Genomic DNA, 19643 nt, shown 5'->3' on the forward strand with positions numbered 1-19643 from the left:
TTCCAGAACATCAATTTTCTACACTGGCACAAGAAATAGCCTTCAAAAAAGTAACAGGTACTGGACTTTTAAAAGATAACCTGTTCTTACGTCTACCAGGTGACTACATGCATTTTTGATCATTCTGGCAGAGCTTAACAACAGCAAACAACAGTTGGGATTAAACAAAAAACAATCAAAAAGTTGCCAAATATTTAAGGTCCAAGCAAAAAAATAAATGCAACCAGTTTAGTATCTAAGCCTGCTTTCTTTCAAAGAAAAATGGCACAAAATAAATTAAAAACCAGACAAATTTAGTTTTAGATTGTACTAGACTGAATTAATGCTTCAAAGCATTAAGAGGATTCATTTCACTGCAAGGAACAGGAGAAGAAATTTGAACAGGCTCTGTATATTTGGGCTAGACCAGAAGCACTATTACAGTTCAGTCCATATATGCAGAACTGATACCAGTACGATGTTACCTTTACCATATGTAATAGGAAAATGTGTTAGAAGTTGCAGAGCATAAGCATCTTAGTTGTACAAGCCAGTTAATGAAAAAACAGAAGAGCTGAAGAATGGTTCTCACACATGTCCTTTCAGTTCAGGACTCCAGATCTTTCTTTTGGAACAGAAAAATTCCTCTGCCAACAGTCTAATAAATACTAACATATATTTAGATACCATCTTCAAAATCTTTGTTGAAAATGCAGTCTCCAAACAAAAGCTAGCTTTATGCAGTATTAATATTTTACATAAGTCTTATGAATCGTAGTTAATAGCAGTAACTGAAATTAATGTACACTGAGTCTTCAGGTGATGTGCAAGTTCAGCTATGTAACACAGGTGGGGGTTTTGAACTGTTCTTACCATCTTGCTTTGGACAGTTCTTACACTCGTCCCATAAACTACAGAACCTCTAGCTACAGTATTGTGCAACTGTTGACATCTTCAAGAGCTCTTTGATGTGAAGAAATTTGATGGAAGCACCACAAAGCAAGGAAATCATGCTCTTAGTAGAGAGCCTCGAATTCTGAGAATTTAACACATCATTGCTGTCTTGCCTTGACTACAGAACACCAATGAGAAGACACGAGGGTAAGGAGGAGCAGAACTACAGTGAGGTCTGCTTCAAACAGGGAAGATAATACAAGAAAGATCTAACTCTACAAGCACATAAGCAAAAGTCTTGAAGAGCTGTGTATTAACATGGAGCTCAAGGTGCCTTAACTTAGCTAGAACACCACCTTTTAATATTGTGAATCTAGCATAGCTGCATTTCATTCAAGAATCAGCCTATGCTTCCAGTTAAAGCATGCATACCACCTCACTGAATACCTCTTCCCAACTTGCAGGTTTGTAGTTCTTCATTTTCTTATTCCTGCTGTGTTACTCCTTTCCTACGCAGAGATTGAGAGGCCCTAAAAGCCAGAGCTCTCCACCAAAGACTTGCTGCATCTACATGTAAAAATAGCTAGGACACTCAGAGACTGACACATATCCCTCCCTGTTCAGAAATGGATTTGCAGATCAGTCTTGATCTCTAGTTCAGTTTTAGATTATGCTTAAGTTATGGCAGCCAGAGTTCAATCCTATGAATGCAAGCTCAACACAAAAAGAAAGCCATTTATCCTTTTTAATTCATCCTTATGGCATGTTTATCCAGAGCTTTATAATCAACTTCCAGTTTTAAATTATTTTCTTAGCACTTCACAGAACCTGCATGTCACTCCCTCCTAAAGGAGATGGCACCACACAGAATCTTGTTTAAGTTAGTCCAAGTTTCCACATGTGACCAGAAGTCTTACTTGTTAGAACACACCCCTTTTCCAACTATTCCCCCTCATTCCCTCTCTTCCCACCCCTCCCCAGCAATGGGCAATTATTACTTCACAAGAAATGTAAAATGGGATATGGGTGTACACAAAACCTACCCTTCACTAATACTGAACAGAAAAGCCTATTTTCCAATTACAGGACATCTTTCTCTAAATTTAGGTCAGCACTGGTGCAGTCTGTACTGTGTATGATTACCACAAGGATAATACCAGTAAGTACATATATTTTTCTCAAACTGATTTAAAAGCCTATGAAGTTAACTGGGGAAAAAGTTTAATATTGCTACTGTAGAGCACTAAAACACACAAAGTGAATCCAATAAAGATCCTTGTATTGATTCAATATTAAGTATTAATTGCATGACCATCATAGCACCTCTTTACATTATCACACAATCACCAGAATTATCAACTGCTTTTAAAACTAAAAAGGGTACAGTCCAATATTTATAACTTGCACACTGTTACTATATAGAAACTAGGTGCATGGTACAGTGCTGCAAAAATGGAAGCCTGCAGTTTTGACAAAGATGCCAAGTCATGTTGTAGACAATTTCAGTCAAACTGGCAATACTGTTTAAGCTAATACTCAACACAGCAGGAAATAAAGGACAAAAAAAGCATTCTATAACCAAATAAACATCTGAAACTTCCTTTCCCTTTAAGAATACAAGTAAGGTCACTTTTAGCCTTGGAACGGATACATGTTCACCTATGATGATCTTGCTAACCACTACACAATATCTGATGTCCTCTGCTAAGAATATAGTTTAAGAAAGCCGCAGTTACAAGAGGCATCTAATGTAATATCTAAAATTTCCTTTATGGCAATTATTGAATTAATTTGTCTTAAACAGTGAATATGGAAAGATGGCCTCATGTTTCCTTTTCAATAGTACTCTGAGGATCAAGTGGCTTTCAAGCAGCATGGTGGGTTTGAAATTTTTGCAGTTTAGATCATTCTGTTGCGTTTATGAGTTGGTGAGTCTGTAATGACATCGCCACACTGGGCTGAGGTACGCTTTCTAGTTCCACCATTGTCCAAGTGGAGTGCCATTTCTTCTGATATGAAAGTGTTCAAGTCAACATCATGGAGTCCATTTCTCCTTCGACTAGCATTGGAGCCACTGCTCACGTGAGTGGGCGAGCCTGGGGTACTTGAGCGAACACTTATACTAGCCATTGCACCACTAAGACCTAGGGGAAAAAAAGAAAGAGTATTTAGGTCAAACAGTAAAGAAAAGTTAAATTCCCATGTGGCAGAAGGGATGACACTTATCTGACTTCTAGTGATATATTGAAGATACTTCACCCTATTATTTGTACCACATTTATTTGAAGTCCAGACCACAACTTCACAGCTTTTAGCCCATAAGAATCTAGTCATTACTAGAATCGCTTTTTATGACATCAAAAGTGAGCTTATATACCAAGTTGTAACAGCACACTATGGTAAATGCTCCATAAGCATGACATGCTCTTCAAAATATGCATACATACTCAAGAGCAGACCATTTCAATATAAAGGCTTCACACTAGATCAATAGTTACACAGAAGGAAAATCCCCTACCAAGGATTTTCCAGGTTGACCTAACTTTGTCTTGTTTCAATATTAATTAATATTAATCACCCTGCTCCCTTTCACTCCCTCAGTCACTGTAGCTCTGAAAACTGCAGTATGACAGCAGATCTCAGACAGGTGTATACAACAGGTAGTTTAATAAAAGCTTTATTTCATGGGTGCCAACACGTTAGTATTGTCAGAATTCAGAAGAGCACTTAAATAACAAGTAAGCCAAGCAAGACCACATGACAACCCCCCCAAATTTGCTATTGTCAGATCTGATCCAAAACACTGTCACAGGTACCCTGCAATTACTTTGGTTTATATTCAGGTTATTAATAAAATTTTTAATTAAAACAGCATCTTTTCCTTGTAGAAACAAAGCCATAAACAAGAAAAACATTAACTTCATACTAATTTAAACATTTTGTCTTCTGTAATGTTACTATTACAACTTTGCAAAAGCAGGGTATTCCAAAACATAAGTTTAGTAAGGGCTAGGACATGAAAGCCTAACAATTATTCACAATTTGGAGTTCAGGCTCTATTTGTAGATGATAAACAGGAGCTCAGAGATAAAACAAACATCTTTGCTATCATAACTGCTTCAAATCTGAGTATTATAGGAAAGTACAAAAACATCTGTTGGCTCTAGAAATAAACTACCAAAGCAAGAGTCATGCAGGAAGATAAACAGCAGAACACAGTCTACATCTGTGTATTTTTCTAGCACTAAGAAAAAGCAAGAGGCAAGCTGTGCACGAAGATTTCTGTCTCTAACCTTAATTACATTTAGAATTCTAAAGCCATCTGCACCATGGCAGGTTGATATACAAGTCTGGATAGAACAGGCCAACCAGTTTCACTATTTTGTACATTACTGTTGAATGAACACTTAAAGCTTAGATCTCATAACAGCACAGGATATACTTTTACACAGACTGGGCATTACGCAACAACTAATAGGAACAGCCACTAACCATTGGTGCTTTCTTAGAGCTTTTGCTTACAGCTCTAAGTGGTTTTCCAACATGACTCAGAAGCATGGTCTAAAGCCTGATATGGAGCCTGCAGGTTTTATCAATATTAAAATCGTCTTTCATTCACAACAGCAGAAAGTATTTAAACAGCAGCAGCTCTTTTTGTGACAAGATAATTCAGAAACAAGGTTTGTTCCAGTACTCTCACGATTAAGGTCAAGCCTAAATTCAAAAGCATTTATAAAGAGGTTCCTATACATCTACCAAAGCAAAGCAACTAATTGATGACAGATATACAAGCAAAAAGCCAATTCAGATACTGTAACTTGGATAAACCACCATGCAAAGTTTGGTCAGGTAACAAATCACTTCACAATTCATAGATAGCAGCAAGTTTAATTTCAACTGGCATGACATACATTAGAAAAAGCATTAATTCATCCTGTACATTTAAATTGGAAAAAAATTGACAGTGCACAGAAGGTGACATTGTTTCAAATCCAAACTGATTGTAGATATTTCCCCCACATCAATATTTCAAGCAAAATTGCTCTGAACACACAAGTTCAGTGTTGTTACTTCCACAGAGACTTGACAATTTACACCACTTATCAGTCATTTATATTATACAACCCATAACCAAATTTATTAATTCAGTTTTATCATGACATCTTTTCATTATGTCTAGTGCCCACGAAAGGAGAGAAAAATTATTCTCAGTAAACCTGAAAGTTGACCTGTGATGCAAGAATACATTTTCTCGCATCTCTTGAGAACTATGTTTTTAAGTAGAGTCTTTTCAGTAACCAGCATTTTTTAAATAGATACAGAAGTCAGAACTGAAAGATGCATCTATAATATGCTGCAGGATAGTCTAAAACAGACTGCCAAAGTTTGCAAGCAATGCCTCAAGCAGGCATTGACTTTCCAGTATTTAGGCAAAACTGCATCACTGTACATTTAAATACACAACCAACCTTCAGGAGACATTTAAGAAGTGAAAACCTTCAGTCAAACCTGGTGTCAAATGCAGGAGAGTAGTTTTGAATTCATTTCTACAGTGATAGGAGTACAAGGACATTGCATCACAATATGGACTTCTAGTTGCAGTTTAATCTTCCATGTCACACAGGTATTTAATACTGAACAAGTAACAGTCATTACTGAGTATGCTAACAGACCAAGTGACAATTTGGTATGTTACTGGCAGTTAACCACATCACATAGCACTTACACATCAGTCCAAGAGAGCAGAACTGTCAAACAGAACATTTAGAACACAGTTTAGGATTGGGTAATCAAGCTAACATGGAAGAGCCAGAGACAATTCAAGGCATGCACTGAAATACCGAGTTGCCATTTCATGGAAGCAACACCTTTGAAGACAATCAGCAATGCAATTGAAAAAGATCTATTTTTTGTGACAAAGCATCTTTCAGGAACTATGATCCACAGTTCATTTGTTCTTGGAAAGTTGTAAGGCAAAGAAATCTCAGAAAAACCATTTATTGTGAATTATTCTGAGTTTAAGTTTTCAATGGACTCAGACCTCTTCCCAAAGCATTTAGCCATTTAAAGCAGTAAAGCAAGCAGTAATAGATACTAGGAAGCAGTAAGATGACATGACTTAGCAACACTACAACCTCAAAATTTCTGTCTTGTGATTAACATGACCTAATCACAGGCACATCAGTTTTGTCTATACAACAGACTAGAGATTCAAACAGCTACTAGAGCGTCTTTATTTCTTTCACAATCTCATGACCACCTCTGAAGTCTCCCACTGCTTTCTACAGGAGACATTTCCTTTCTCACCAGAGGCCTTTAAGAAAGGGCACATGGCTCTCTCCCCCTTTTTAAAGGATTGACATGGAGGGCATATCTGAAATATTTTGCAGTACTTTACATTCCTATTCCTGCCATATCTTTCAGTCATAAACAATATGGTGTTTCATAGCCAGTAATTTCACAAGAAACTCCGCTTTTATCTGAAGCTCTAAAGCATTTATTATAGTACTATTAGAAAAAGCTGCAGTATAGAAGAAATTGTGACCAATACTAGCTAATTTATAACTAAGTGCTCTCCAAAGCTATGAAGTGATTAGAATGCTTGGCCCAAAGTGTATGTTTTGTGGAGTATGAAATGCTAATTTTGAGTTGACGGTTTCATTTACCTGAAGTTTATCAACTCTGGCATAACAAACTGTCAATGCTGTTTTATCTGCAGTATAGCCATGTCCATAATGACCATGAGTTATTCAGGTCACTATCACAGCATAATATACTGGATAATTACTGTTCAGTACAGTAGCAGTATTAACTATTGCCTTCCAGAAGTTTTAATCAGGAAGTATCAAAAAGAACATTCACACTTAGATCTAAGCGTGACTAAAGCAGGAATTAGTTAATAACCCCAGATAAATACAAAATGGCATGCAGACAGATCCTTGTCACTCCTCTGTCATACTCACCCTTTCACAGTGCTGCTCAAAGAGCAAGTTTTAGCACTACATACCAATACAAAACTCTGATAGCTATATATACACACAACCTTTAAATTAAATTCTTTCGAACTAATCTCAACTCTGCTCTCCCATCCCCTCTTCTACCAACTGCTTCCCCACTCTGCTAACAACTGCAGATGTGTTTATTGGAGTTTAGTATTTTGAGAAGATAACAAGGAGGCCTAATGCAAAGTCAGGCTCTTTAAAGGGGCCAAGCCACACACTTCTACATGCTAGAGGAAGGGTTCCCCCCACACTCCTCAAATAGACTGAATCACAGTAATAACACCTCAACTTTAAAGCTAAGGAGCAAAAGAACCAACACTCACTGTGCTGTTGCCCATTCACATCACTTAGTTAAGAATGCTCAAATCTAATGCATTTCAGCATTGCCTTCCCAAGCTTGCTTCTTCCCCCTCCTCAGATCATAGCATTTTCTCCCATTATGCTGGGAGAATGGTTTATAAAGCATGGAGCACATCCCACATTAAGAGATCAAAGTATCATTTCAAACATGGACTGTGCACAGCCACCAGCACTGCAAGACTTAGTATGCTAGCTACAGCCAGGCAGAAAATGACCTGGCACATGCCAGCTTTTTGGAATCTTATGACTATTAGCTCAGTTTGATGTAATTCTGTCATTTGAAACTCCTCTGTTACAGAACTGGATATGGCAATATATATCTACAAAGTAGGTGAAGATACATCTATACCAATTCTGACTGACACTAAGGTCTAGTGGAAGTTAAAAACCCAACTCTATTTCCTATGTTGAACAATAAAGGTCTATTCATCTTCTATCATATCTTATAGTGCTAAGCATCATCAGATGCAGAGTTCAGTTTCAGAAAAATCTACTTGAATTTCAGAGTAAAATAGCATTTACTACCTTGAGCTAGCTACTCAGCTTTTCTTGAAGGCTTTAATTTCTTTTCAGGTATTCACAGTTCAATTTGCCAGCCATGTTTTATTTCAAAGATTACCCAGGAGCACACTAATAATAGAAAGTTGATATTAACAGCAAAGGTTTTTATTTACCAGAGTTCACTCTCACAAGATGTTATTTAGTTCCAAAACCAACCTCATTCTCAAGTACCCTTAAGTTAACTAAAGATTTCAGGAACAGCTGCACAGCATACATGCCACAGAGTTAAAAGAAAAGGTAGATCATAGCCACCTTAAACATTCCTGGGTCAGTATAGTCTTGATCACTTTGCTTTTAGCTACTGTAACAAGTCTTGAAAGTAAAACAGTAGAGAAGAACAAGTTTCCTTATAGCACGAAGACTACTGCTAACTAATACCGTAAGATTAAATTTTGGGTTCAAAATGCATAGCTTTCATCAAGAAAACTATCAAATACTTTGCAGAGATATAAGATAGGTCCAATATAACAAGGTTTGAGATAAAAAACCTAAGGTTAAAGATCCAATTTTAACAGATTTCTTTTCAGATGCAGCATACAGTTTTAAGATTGTACTGACACCTAATGATACTCTTCTCTAGTGTTTTAGTCTAGGGCATACACCTAAAATTGTGTTTGATGTTCCAGGAAGTATTTAATTCTTAGCTACTTGGTTACCACAGCTTCTGTCAAAGTTTTATAAAGCGTAACTTCCAACAGAGTGATTATGAAGCATTTTGAGGTTACACAATCAAGATACAGGTACTTCCCCCATCAAAAAGCAAGATCAGCAAGTTGTAGGACCATGGTCTTTAGGCATGTATCAGTACCTATTTCTGAGAGGTCAATAAACCAGCTCTACTTCAGAGCTTTATTTGGTGTTGTAGATTCACACCTATCTCTGGTTTGAGCAGCAAAGTTTTCGCATTATCCCTCAAGTCTAATTCAGCCTAACCATATGACCAACAGAAATACTCTATTTCCACAGAATGCCTACCAGCACAAAACAAAGCCTCATGCCTCTATATGAGTCAAAAACTCCCCTTAAAATATTAGTCCTGAACACTTGCTGAGGCTGCTACTCACTGTCATCCAGTTTTCTCACATTTCCTCACAATACCTAGAAGCAGCAAATCACTTAAACAGCCTGCCAAAAAAGACACTAAGGATAGCCCTACAGAGGACATTAATTTACACACATCTGAAGATCCTACACAGGTTTCAAAGTCAAAACAGAGTTCTGAGAAACCCTGTAATAGGAAAATAGTTTAGGAGATGGTTTAATCACAACTTCCTTAATGTTAAAGAAAATGGGGGGGGAGAAACTGGAGGAATGCAGACATTGTAGGCAACAACCTAACAACAGTTGAGGCCAAACACAAGCCTAGTCACTAAAGGATTAGCACAAAAGCATTTGTGTGGAAGACCAGATTGAAACTGATATCTGGAGAACCTAATCCAGAAGGTCACTGACATGTAATCTTATCAACCAGCTGATGAAGGGGAAGAGTGCATTTCTAGCCCCTGAAGTGCCTGTACAGAGCACAGAACTTCTTACAGTCCTCATGATCTCAGATTATGAAATATGAAAGAAAACTTTATACCTCATGGTTCAGATGCCCATGCTAGAGAAGTCACTCCCACAAACCACCTCTATACAAAGCAGATGATAAGAAACAATACAAGATGGAGAGCCATACTACCAATAAAAATGTCTTTGAGTTTACACTGCTTGAGAGCTTAACTGTTGCTGAAGTGAGTCTACCCAGCTTAGTCGCCTGAGAGTAAGCCTTTATAGTGAAAGCCAACTGCACACTAGATTCAACTATAACTTCAGAAATCAAGATTTTTAAGAGGGTGTTTATCACATCATATCAGATGAGAGAGCTTCTACAGTTGTTGTCCTCATGAAATGAGCTTTACCTACTGAATAAGCAATAGTGGTGCACAGAATTCTCTAGGCAGCTTCCAATACAAGAAGGAAAACTGCCAAAAGCTACATGACTGGATGGAAGCATGCTTGATTTAAATGGCAACAGAGCAGCAAACAATACCAGAATTAGGCTGTCACCTAGACAGTAACAGCATCTGGCTTATGTATCTTGAAAAACCACCACAGCATAGCAGAAAGAAAGAGTGCATTTTCAGGAATTCACTCATCTACACTCATTAATTCCACCCCCCACTGAGAACATTGAAACAGTAAACATTTGAGTATCACAGGTTGTACTTCTAGATAGCTTCATTTTTCCTCTTCGAATGGTCTACTATTTATACCCCAAGATATCTGCTACCCCTTAGAATTCTAGAAGGCATAAAACCCACAGATGAATTGCTTCATTTCACCTCAGGAACAATTTAAAAACACATTTTTCTTTACCACTTGCTAGGTAATAGTCCAATGCAGAATAAGCTGCTGAATATACATGTCTGAAAAGGAGAAAAGATATACCACCAACATTGTTGATGGCAAGGAAGGAAATTCAGTATGACACTGGAAGACATTTAAGGCTGAAATTGAACTAGAACGAAGTTCTGAACAGGACTCAATTATTGCAATGCTATGCAAGTGGAAGTACCCTTTCCAGGGTACTTTAAAAGTAATGCTAAACCATATTATTTATTACATAACAAGGGTACAGGAGTGAGGTAAGGTACCCCAGAGACAGAAGCTTAAGACATTAGAGCCCCTCCCTAACCCTGTCAAAATTTGCTAGTTATTTGCCACTAGCCAAATCTTAATCTTTAACTAGTTGCTAGCATGGTATTATCATTTTCCAAGAATGCCAAGTCTCTCCATGCTTCAAAAACACTACCAGGAGTCAATACTTAACTGTTAAGTTCACAGCTATAGAATAGAACCAAACCTCATTTTTACACAATACCTCCTCCTCATTCAAAATATTTGACTAGGCAACCTTTTAGTAGCTAGCATGCCTTACACATGCAAAAACTCCCTTAGAGAATTAAGGAGATACCTTTAGCTGGAACACCAGGTACATGACATTATGACACTAACAACAGCCAAGAGGCAGACATGCTTTTAAGATCCCCCACCCAATTTTAACCAAGTAGTATTGAAAAAATTACTGTTACCATGCAGAGCTATGGCTTCACGGAAGGGTTGCAAATCAGTCTCTACAGATGAGCTAGTTTCTGTTGAAGTAGCTCGGTTAGGGGATACTACAGTCAGTCTTGGGGGAGCTCTAGAATTTCTTGGAGGAGGAACTTTTCCACATAGGAAGCTGATCAAGTCTTCTCTACGAATAGTTCTTCTGCGTTTTTTAACCCAAGCTAACACATCCTTATTCCGACGCTGATAGCCAATCTGAATTCCTACATCAAAGCTTCGCTGATGGGCATCCACACTTTCTGCAAGAAGACAGAAGAAAGTTTTTAGTGTTACAGATAGTGCAATATATAGCATAGCACATCAGAGCTTCCTGTCAACCTCAGGAAAGAAGTGCACCTTCCACAGGTTACTGTAACACAGTACCAAGTGAGCTGTAACAAATTCACTAGCACTGAAAGCAAGTCATACCAAACCTGAAGAGTATTAGCTTTAAAGTTACACCCCCTTTACAAGTCTGAAAGTCAACAGCAACTCAAGCACCACGTAAATAGCATTTACTATACTTCAGGTCAACACTACAGCACTGTTTACAAAACCATATTGTATTAACATTAAAAACATGCTTCAAGCTTGTCAGTCTGAGAAAGGTACTGAAAATCAGACAATGCACTTTGAGACACTCTCTTAAAGTGCATCAGTACAGTCAGGAAACTCCATACAAAAACAAAAGGAATAACTGCTTTTTTTGATTCTGATAGGTATGCAATTTTCAGAAAACTCAGATTTCTTTAGAGTCCCTTTAGCTTCATCTGAATCTCAACTGCAGAGGCAATTCGCAGGAGGCCACAGTCTTGAAAGTAGTTAGAACGCAAGTGTCCCCAATGCCTTTCAATTAGGCAACACACCATTTACAAAGGAAGTCTAAGAAAATTTCCTTCCCCATTTAAGATCCCATTGCAAATTTGATATATAAAGGCTTTAAAAACATTATTTGCAATTAATCCTACTATAAAATGCAATTTCATTCTCCATTGAGGTAAGGTCACCTGCACACATCAGTTATAACTGTGCCTCTAAGAAGCACTCTTCAACACCTTGTATTACATCACTTTCCAACTTCTGGCAACTAGTTTAAGTATGAGTAAATTTCAGACAACATAACAGGTGGAACAAGCCATATTCTCTACACAATTATGCTCATCTTGTTTGTCATGGATTTGTTATCAGAGCTTTGCCAATAGCTATTTCAGTTTTATGAAAATTGCTGTGGCATTAGCTCTTGCTCTATTAAAAGGCATCAACATATCCACTCCAATTTACTTCATCTCCATTTTTTAAAATCTGGCAGAGCTGATTAAAATGCTTTTTATATTCTTGCTTTACTAGTGAAGTCCAACATAAGAGCCATTTGCCCAGAACAAATATTAAGAGATTTAAGAACAGCTGTCCAAGATACTCATCTACAGGTAAAGTGACATACACCTCTAATTTAGTTTTCTCACACTCAAAAACACCGAAAAATAACTATCAAGTGATTAGACTTAAACTCTAAGGCACCACTGCACGGTTCACAAAAGACAGCACCAAAATCTACACTATCAAAGAGCAGCACTCCAAACATGACACAACCTACAAGAAAAACATCCTGAACTGGTCACAGTTAAATCTTGGGGCTTTTAGCATATAAGCTATACAGGTATACATAGAGTACACTTAACATGTTAGTTAGTTTTATGCACTCTATTTTGCCCATGCTGCTTTGTAATCAAAAGGCTAGAGGATTTACAAATGCCAATTCCTATGAAAGCAATGACAACATGACAGATTATTCCTCCAGCCATTTTATACTCCACAGCAACTTAGGCTCCACTGCACTCACAGTAAAAGCACATCGTGAAGCTAGTTTGGAAACTGGCAATATTCCTTTAATCACTTCCTGAAATACCATGAGAAAGTCCTTCTGAGAGGTGAGGAGCCCAGCTTAATATCAATAACCTGCTTTCCTTGTGTACAAGAGTACTTTACAAAGGACTAACTATGAACCAGTTATGAGGTCAAACACACTGACTGCTGATGTAGCCTGGACAAATTTCAAGCATCATTACCCTGGGAAAGATTAGATTTTTATGGTAAAAGCTACAACTACTTTGTTTACAAAGTTAAGCTAGCAGAAATATAAACAGTCAAGTTGCATGCATTCTGAGATTACTAAGTCAAAACTAACATCAGCAAACATTCAGCTTCTCTTTAAGAAAAATAAGGTAAATTGCAGGCTGAAAAGTCTTATTCTAAAACATGCCTAAGACCTCCTACAGTGGCCTTATGTTCCAAATCATACCCTCACTTTGGTGCAATCTAGAAAATAAGCAAATGTCTTTAAATGTGGCCTCTATCACCAGCACCAATCAGAAATTCATGATCCAAGACCTTTACAGTGTGGTGTGATATTAAACTTCTAATCTATTTTCAGAAAAAAATGCTGACACTCAAAACACCACAGCATTCTCCTTATGCACTATTCCTCATGGAGCTCTTGTTAAAAAAAGAATTTTGATGCCTCAAAAATCCAAACATTTGTCAGATCAGAAATGAGCTGACAGAGCAAGAGGCAGTTTGTGGTGTTCAGTTTACCACACCAAGTACTTCTCCAGTGTTATGACAGAGTCCTCCAAAACACAAACATGTGAGAAACAACAGGAGATTAAGAGCCATGTTCATCACCAGGGAAGGCAAATTCACATTAAGAGATTCTAACTCGCCTGGTATGCCAATGTCTAGCTGGTTCTACCTGTGTTGAACACTTCTCTACCCACTTGGAAGTTAATTTAAAATTGAAAGATAGCAGTTTTGAGTAACTAAGGAACTTCAGAAAGCAGGCCCTGAAACAAATCTTTCCTTCAAACTCATCTCTAAGTGCTGAAGTACTACATTACACATTACTAAAGACAGCTTCCTAGTTAAGTTCTAGTTTCCCTGATCACCACATACATACTCTTCCATTAATCACATTATTGCAGAAAAAAATAGAGCTCATTTCACCTATAACACAAGTAATCAAATGATTTAACCAAAAATAAATAGCCTAAGTCTTTGTAGTAAAGACACTGTAAGGCAGAACAATGCCATTGTAACAGACTAATTATTCCAGACAATTACTAATACTACCTGCTGCTACTCTAGCACCATGCTCAAGTGACTGGTGTCCCAGACCATGTTCTAGTGACCCACTCCCTCAGGCCAACACCTACCCAGTTATGTGATGTGCTGCCCCTTTATATGACCTATGACACATACACAACATTCAAATGTACTTTCTGCAAGAATCAAGTCTCTGGCAGTGAGGGTTATGCATCTACATTTCTTCCTTGCTCTGTCCACATCTGTCAAAACTGATCAGCCATCACAAACATGTTACTAAGTTCAACTGTTTAAATCAAATCCAAAATGGCAAAACTGGAGCCAAATATAAGAACATGCAGGCAGAACTACAGATAATGCTGTGCTGACCAGGGAAAAAGAAAAAAACAGCTCACAACTCAGAAAAATCAAACTACAAGTCAGGAAAACAACGATTTGGCATGTTTGGAAGTTTTCTCCTTCCTAGGTAACAATGGGAATCACACCATGCCAATTTAGGCCTTCACTGATATAGAGATCATTTTTCTACAATCTTTTAAACAAACTAGAAAACACTGAATGATTCTTCTGCAGACAATTCTTGTGACAACCCAAGAACTGCAGAGTTCACAAACAGATCCTGACAGATAGAAACACACTGTAAAACAGCACAAAAGCATAGCCATGTGCAGAACGCACTCTTATCAAAGTTTCATCTAACATTGCTTTCTTACAGCCATCCTAGACAGTCATAGTGACAGTCTAGTGCTTAAAATAAACCTGGAGGCTTACTTAAGAAGCCTCACTGTCAGAAGATGATAAAACTTTATTTTTGTCACACAACATCTATGCAGAATTTTACAAACACTAAATCCAACCTATGCTTCACCATAAACATATATATATTATGCTGATATCCCATCATTTAATACACCATGAAATATACAAAATCCAGTAAATTTAAGTACAGTTTAATAAGCTACTGCACTCTTTGAATTCATGAGAGTAAGCCACACATTAAAAAAACACCACCTTTTCAGGGGTCCCAAAGTAAAACAGCTTTTAAGTTATTAGTCACTGACATGAGGCAACTGAAAAGATTCAGCTACCGTCAGCTAAAGTGGCCCAGGGAAAACTTGCAAGATTCAGGAAGCAGTCTCGGTTAGATTTTATCAGGGTGAATAAGAGACATTAACAGGCCCTGCTTATGAGTAAGCCGGGGCAGGAGGCAGAGCGGGGCCCGGCTCGGCGGGGAGGGCTGCCGGGGCAGCGCGGGGCCGGGGCAGGGGAGGCAGCCCCTTACCTTTGTAGAGGTTGGTGACCGCAGTGGCGGCGTTCTGGAAGGGGACCCAGAGGGAGAGCCCCGGCTGCTGGCACACCCGGTCTGCAGGGAGGGAAGGACACACGCTGTTTATTTTGGAGTCGCCAACTCCGAACGGCCATGTTAGGTTTCGCCATTTTGTTCCACCTTCCGAAAGCAACTCGGGATCAGGGCCGAGAAGGGCGGGCCGGCAGCGGCCCGGGCGGCGGGCGCGGCGGCGGCGCCCCCAGTCCGCCGAGGAAGCGCCCGGCCCGGCCCCCACCCGCAGACCCCGCCGCACAATGGGGCCGGCCCCTCACTTCGCCATTTTGTCGGAGCCTCTTCCCTGGGCTGGGCGTCAGGAGCCGCCGCCGGCAGGGCCGGGCTTCCCGGTCTGCCCCCACCCTCCCGCCCCCGGAGCCCGCCGCTCCCCGGGCATACACAGGGCTCGCCCCAGCCGACCAGGACCCTCCCGGCGCGGCCGCCCTCCGCCAGAGCGCCCTGCCTTCCCGCGGCCGCCCAGGCCGCGCTGGCCGCCCGCCGGGCCAAGCCGACCCAAGAGCCGGGCGAGCGGCTCCGCCAGCCCGGGCCGCCCCGCTGGGGGCTGCGCAGGGCGACGTCCGGGCAGCGGCCGCCGCTCCCCCTCACGCCATTTTGTTTTCCCGTCTGCCTCTATGGACGGGCGCGGAGCCCCCGGGCCGGAAGCCTGCTCCTCCCCCTGCCCAGGCCGCTCTCGCCGCCACATCCCCTTTGTGGCGCCGCGGCCCCTTCCCTCCCCATCCCCGGCGGCCCCGCGGCCGCCCCCCGCCTCGGCGCGGCCCCACCACCCCGCCGCATCTCTGGTCCCGGCCTCGGCCCCAGGCCCGCCGCGCTCGGGCTCCGCCGCTCGCCAAGCCCCGGCCGCCTCAGCAGTACCCCCAGGCCCTGCCGCCTCCCCCTGCCCCGCCGCGCCGCTCACCCTTGTAGAGCTGCGCCACGGCGGTGGCCGAGTTCTGAAAGAGGTGCCAGAGCTTCTGCTGCTTGTGCTCGGGCTGCGCCGCCGCCTCGTCCTGCAGCTCCGGGGCCAGCGCCTCCTCCTGCTCAGCCTCGGCCAGGCACTGCCGCTCCCACTTGCTGAACCAGTGCTCGGGCCCGTGCTCCTGGATCTCCGCCTCACCCTCCTCCTTCTTGTCCTCCATCCTCCGGCCGGCTCCGCGTTCCTCCCCGCCGCCGCGCAGGCTCGGCCCCGCCGGACAGCCGCGCTCGCCTCCTCTCCGCAGTTGGGCCGGCCCTACCTCACCCCCATGCTCCCGGGCCCTGCCCGCCCGTCCGCCGGCTCCAAACACACTGAGCGCCGGCACCGCCCCGAGCACAGTAAAAGCCCGTCGGAGACGCCTGGGAACGTGCTGCCGCTCAGCGCCCGCCCCGCCGCCCGACTGGCCGCTGTCGCCCCGGCACCGCCGGTTTGAACGGTATTCCCGATCCTCACTGGGCCGCCCGCACGCCCATCAGGAGGCACGTATGGGGGGGCGGGCCCGAACGCAAGATTGGTTACGCCGTCACAGAGCCGTGCGCTGATGTCGTCGGCTGCGAGGCGCAGCCGCAGTAGCTTCCCCCGCCGCCCTCGGCGCGGCCTGGCACCTCCCTCTGGCGTGATGCGCAGGGCCCTGAGGCGGCCCTGCCCGCCGGGGCCCTTCGCCGCCCACCCCCCCCACCACCCCTCCGCCGGGCCCGGGTCGTGGCCGGTGCGGGCCCAGGCGGCAGCGCCGGGGCCTAGACTCGCGGCCCACGGTCGCGGCGGGGCCGGATGGGCCGGGGTGCCCGCGGGGGCGGGGCAGGGCAGGGCGGCTCTGCCATCTTGTCGCTGGGGCCTTCCCCAAGCGGGGTAAGGCGTTGCCCTGCCTCGGGCTTCCCACCTCCAGCCGCTGCCGGCGGGGCCGAAGCCCGTGAGATGACAGCCGGCCGCCGCGCTGCCCACCTGGGGGGCAGAGCCTCGCCCGGGAGGTTGTTTCCTCCGCCCGACCTGCGGCCAAGGCTGGGCCCAGGCCCGGGGGAAAATGGCTGCCGGGCAGGGCCGCAGGGCCGGTGCTGAGCCCTGCTGCATGGCCAAGCCCGGCTTCAGCACCGGAGGGCAGGGTGTCAGCTGGGGGCTTCGCGCTGAGTACTCAAACCCTTGCGATCCCTATTCTACCGTTCTCACACTTTTATTATCTACCATTTCTTGTAGCATTTCTTGTAATGCATTTGCACGGTACCAGGCAAAATTCCAAAAAACAGTGAGATGAATCGCAGTTTCTTTGCACGTGTTGAAAACACTCATTTACTTCACAATCTCTTTGAAACGCTGCTGTGAAAATCCTCTTGCTCTCTACTCCAGCCACGCTATTTCAATCAAACGTCCACCCGAGCCAGCATGTGAGCCAAGCCATGAGTTGGTGTAGAAATACCGATCAGCAGGCAAGCACCTTGAGTTTCCCTCTCCATCTATAAAATGCTCTCATCTCTTGTTTTGTTGCTGTAGTGCAATGGCTGGACATACCTGCAGCAGGTTTTGCATCCACTGTCCTTAGTCTGCAATGCTGCTGCTGCATGTGCGTGGCTGCGTGTCAGATCAGCTCTTCTGTGTTATTAGACTGGTATTACACGTAAACTGGTAGTCTGGTGTACCCATCCCACTCAAACCCACAGGGTGTTAGAAAAACTGGCAAACTTTATGGACTGTTTCCTCCTCCTCCAAGTCTTTTATTCAGTCCATACTTGTTCCCATTTTGAACTTGGACCTTCATACAACTTCCCAAAACGTACAGGAATTCAAGCCTAAATCATATGTAGTGGGGGGAGAGATGGTATGAGGAAATAACTAGAATTGCTGGGTCTTTTTAATCTCTAAGGGCAACTGAAAACTAAAGCTGCAGGCTACTGTCTTTCCTAGACCACTGAGACTGCCTACTAGGGGCCTCCTGCTTGTGGGTTATGCTGTGGTGCCCCTGTGAATAGGAAGGATGGGAGAACCCATGCCTCTGTGCACGTGTTCTTACACTGAAGTTGTGGCATTGGCTTTTTAATACGTATTTCACAACACTGATGCACATACACAGAGGCATGGGTATTCCGTTCCTTTCTTGGTAAAGCTCTGTCCAATCCTTGTTTAGGACTATGAACTTCAGAAGGTTTAGGAGTAGTCCTAGGTATAAGCCATTGGGCTCTTACGAATGTACAAAGAAAGCATAGAAAAGAAAGGAACAATTTTTTTTAAATGAAAAATGTTGACAATAAATGAAAATCAGTTTTGTAAATCATATATTGATCAGTAGGCCAGTAAGCACATATTGTGGTGGAACATGGATTTTTCTCCTGTGCAACTGTTTTAAGGAAAACAAAGAACAGAAGAGGAAACTGTCTTCTCTATTGAATAGGATTTCTTATAAATGACCTACAACTTGGACATGTCCATTCCGTATACTCTAAAATTGTTTAAGCGTTGAAAGGCATCACATGGGAATGTGTGATGGGATTCTGTTCAAGTACTTCTCCAATAAATAGGGTACTTAAATCCATCTCCCTCATCAAAAGGTGAGCAGAAATGCTCCTGTCAACTTCAATGGGCTTTTGCTCTCTGTAAGATCTGAAATCAGAAATTACTGCATGGAGCTTGATGTAGGAGGGGACATGGCTATCCTGGATTTTATGTACCACACATCTGTTTTTCTGAATATTTCTAAAGAGTTGCATAACACTGGCAACTGTGAAATAAACAGTTGGTTACTGCAATACAATGTAGTGTTAGTCACGATTTATCAAGCATACAGTCTTGAAATTTGGCTATGACTGATGCCCATTCAGTATAAATCAAGCAGGGAGTTGTAATGCATCACTAAGTAATCCTGCATAAAAGCGTGGCACTCAAATTTCCTGGTTTAATTTAGAGAGACCTGGCTACACACAGTTCTCAGAAATATCTATAGCTGATAGAAACTGCTGAGATTTTAAGAGGGCGGCTTTCCTTTCTACATGTGTTACGCCAAGTGGGGTGGGTAACGTTGGAGTTTTTCTATCAACTGTTTTTGCGATTTTCTGAAGTGGCCATTGGCAATTTCTGGGATAATAGTGTGGAGAGGCTTTGCACATCTGAGAACTGGGATATTGAATCTTAGAATTAGAAAACTTACATCATTTTTTGATAGAATGGGTTGAAGAACTTTAACTTGGTCTACAGACTTCTTTATGCCACCTGAAGACAAAAAGAGTGTTAGGGACCTGGGAAAGGAGTCAAGCATTTTCTGGGACTAGAAGAATGACATACCAAAGGAGTCCTGCAGGTAGAGAAGTAGCATTAAATGGAGAATGAAGACAATATTGATTGACTGTTCTTGGGTAAATTGTGGAGGAGGCAGCAAAGG

General features: G+C 42.3%; 1 protein-coding gene across 1 annotated transcript; it reads right to left on the reverse strand.

Moving 5' to 3' along the window:
* Positions 1-2772: 2772 nt before the first annotated feature.
* Positions 2773-16442, reverse strand: HAPSTR1 (HUWE1 associated protein modifying stress responses; the record flags this gene model as incomplete). Its single annotated transcript, XM_082006964.1, has 4 exons — positions 2773-3017; positions 10871-11146; positions 15268-15348; positions 16223-16442. 4 exons carry the CDS (start codon positions 16440-16442, stop codon positions 2773-2775), a joined length of 822 nt encoding a protein of 273 aa, XP_081863090.1.
* Positions 16443-19643: the final 3201 nt, after the last annotated feature.

Source organism: Phaethon aethereus (genome assembly GCF_964289735.1).
Source record: "Phaethon aethereus genome assembly, chromosome: 15".
In the NCBI taxonomy this organism is placed as follows: Eukaryota; Metazoa; Chordata; class Aves; order Phaethontiformes; family Phaethontidae; genus Phaethon; species Phaethon aethereus.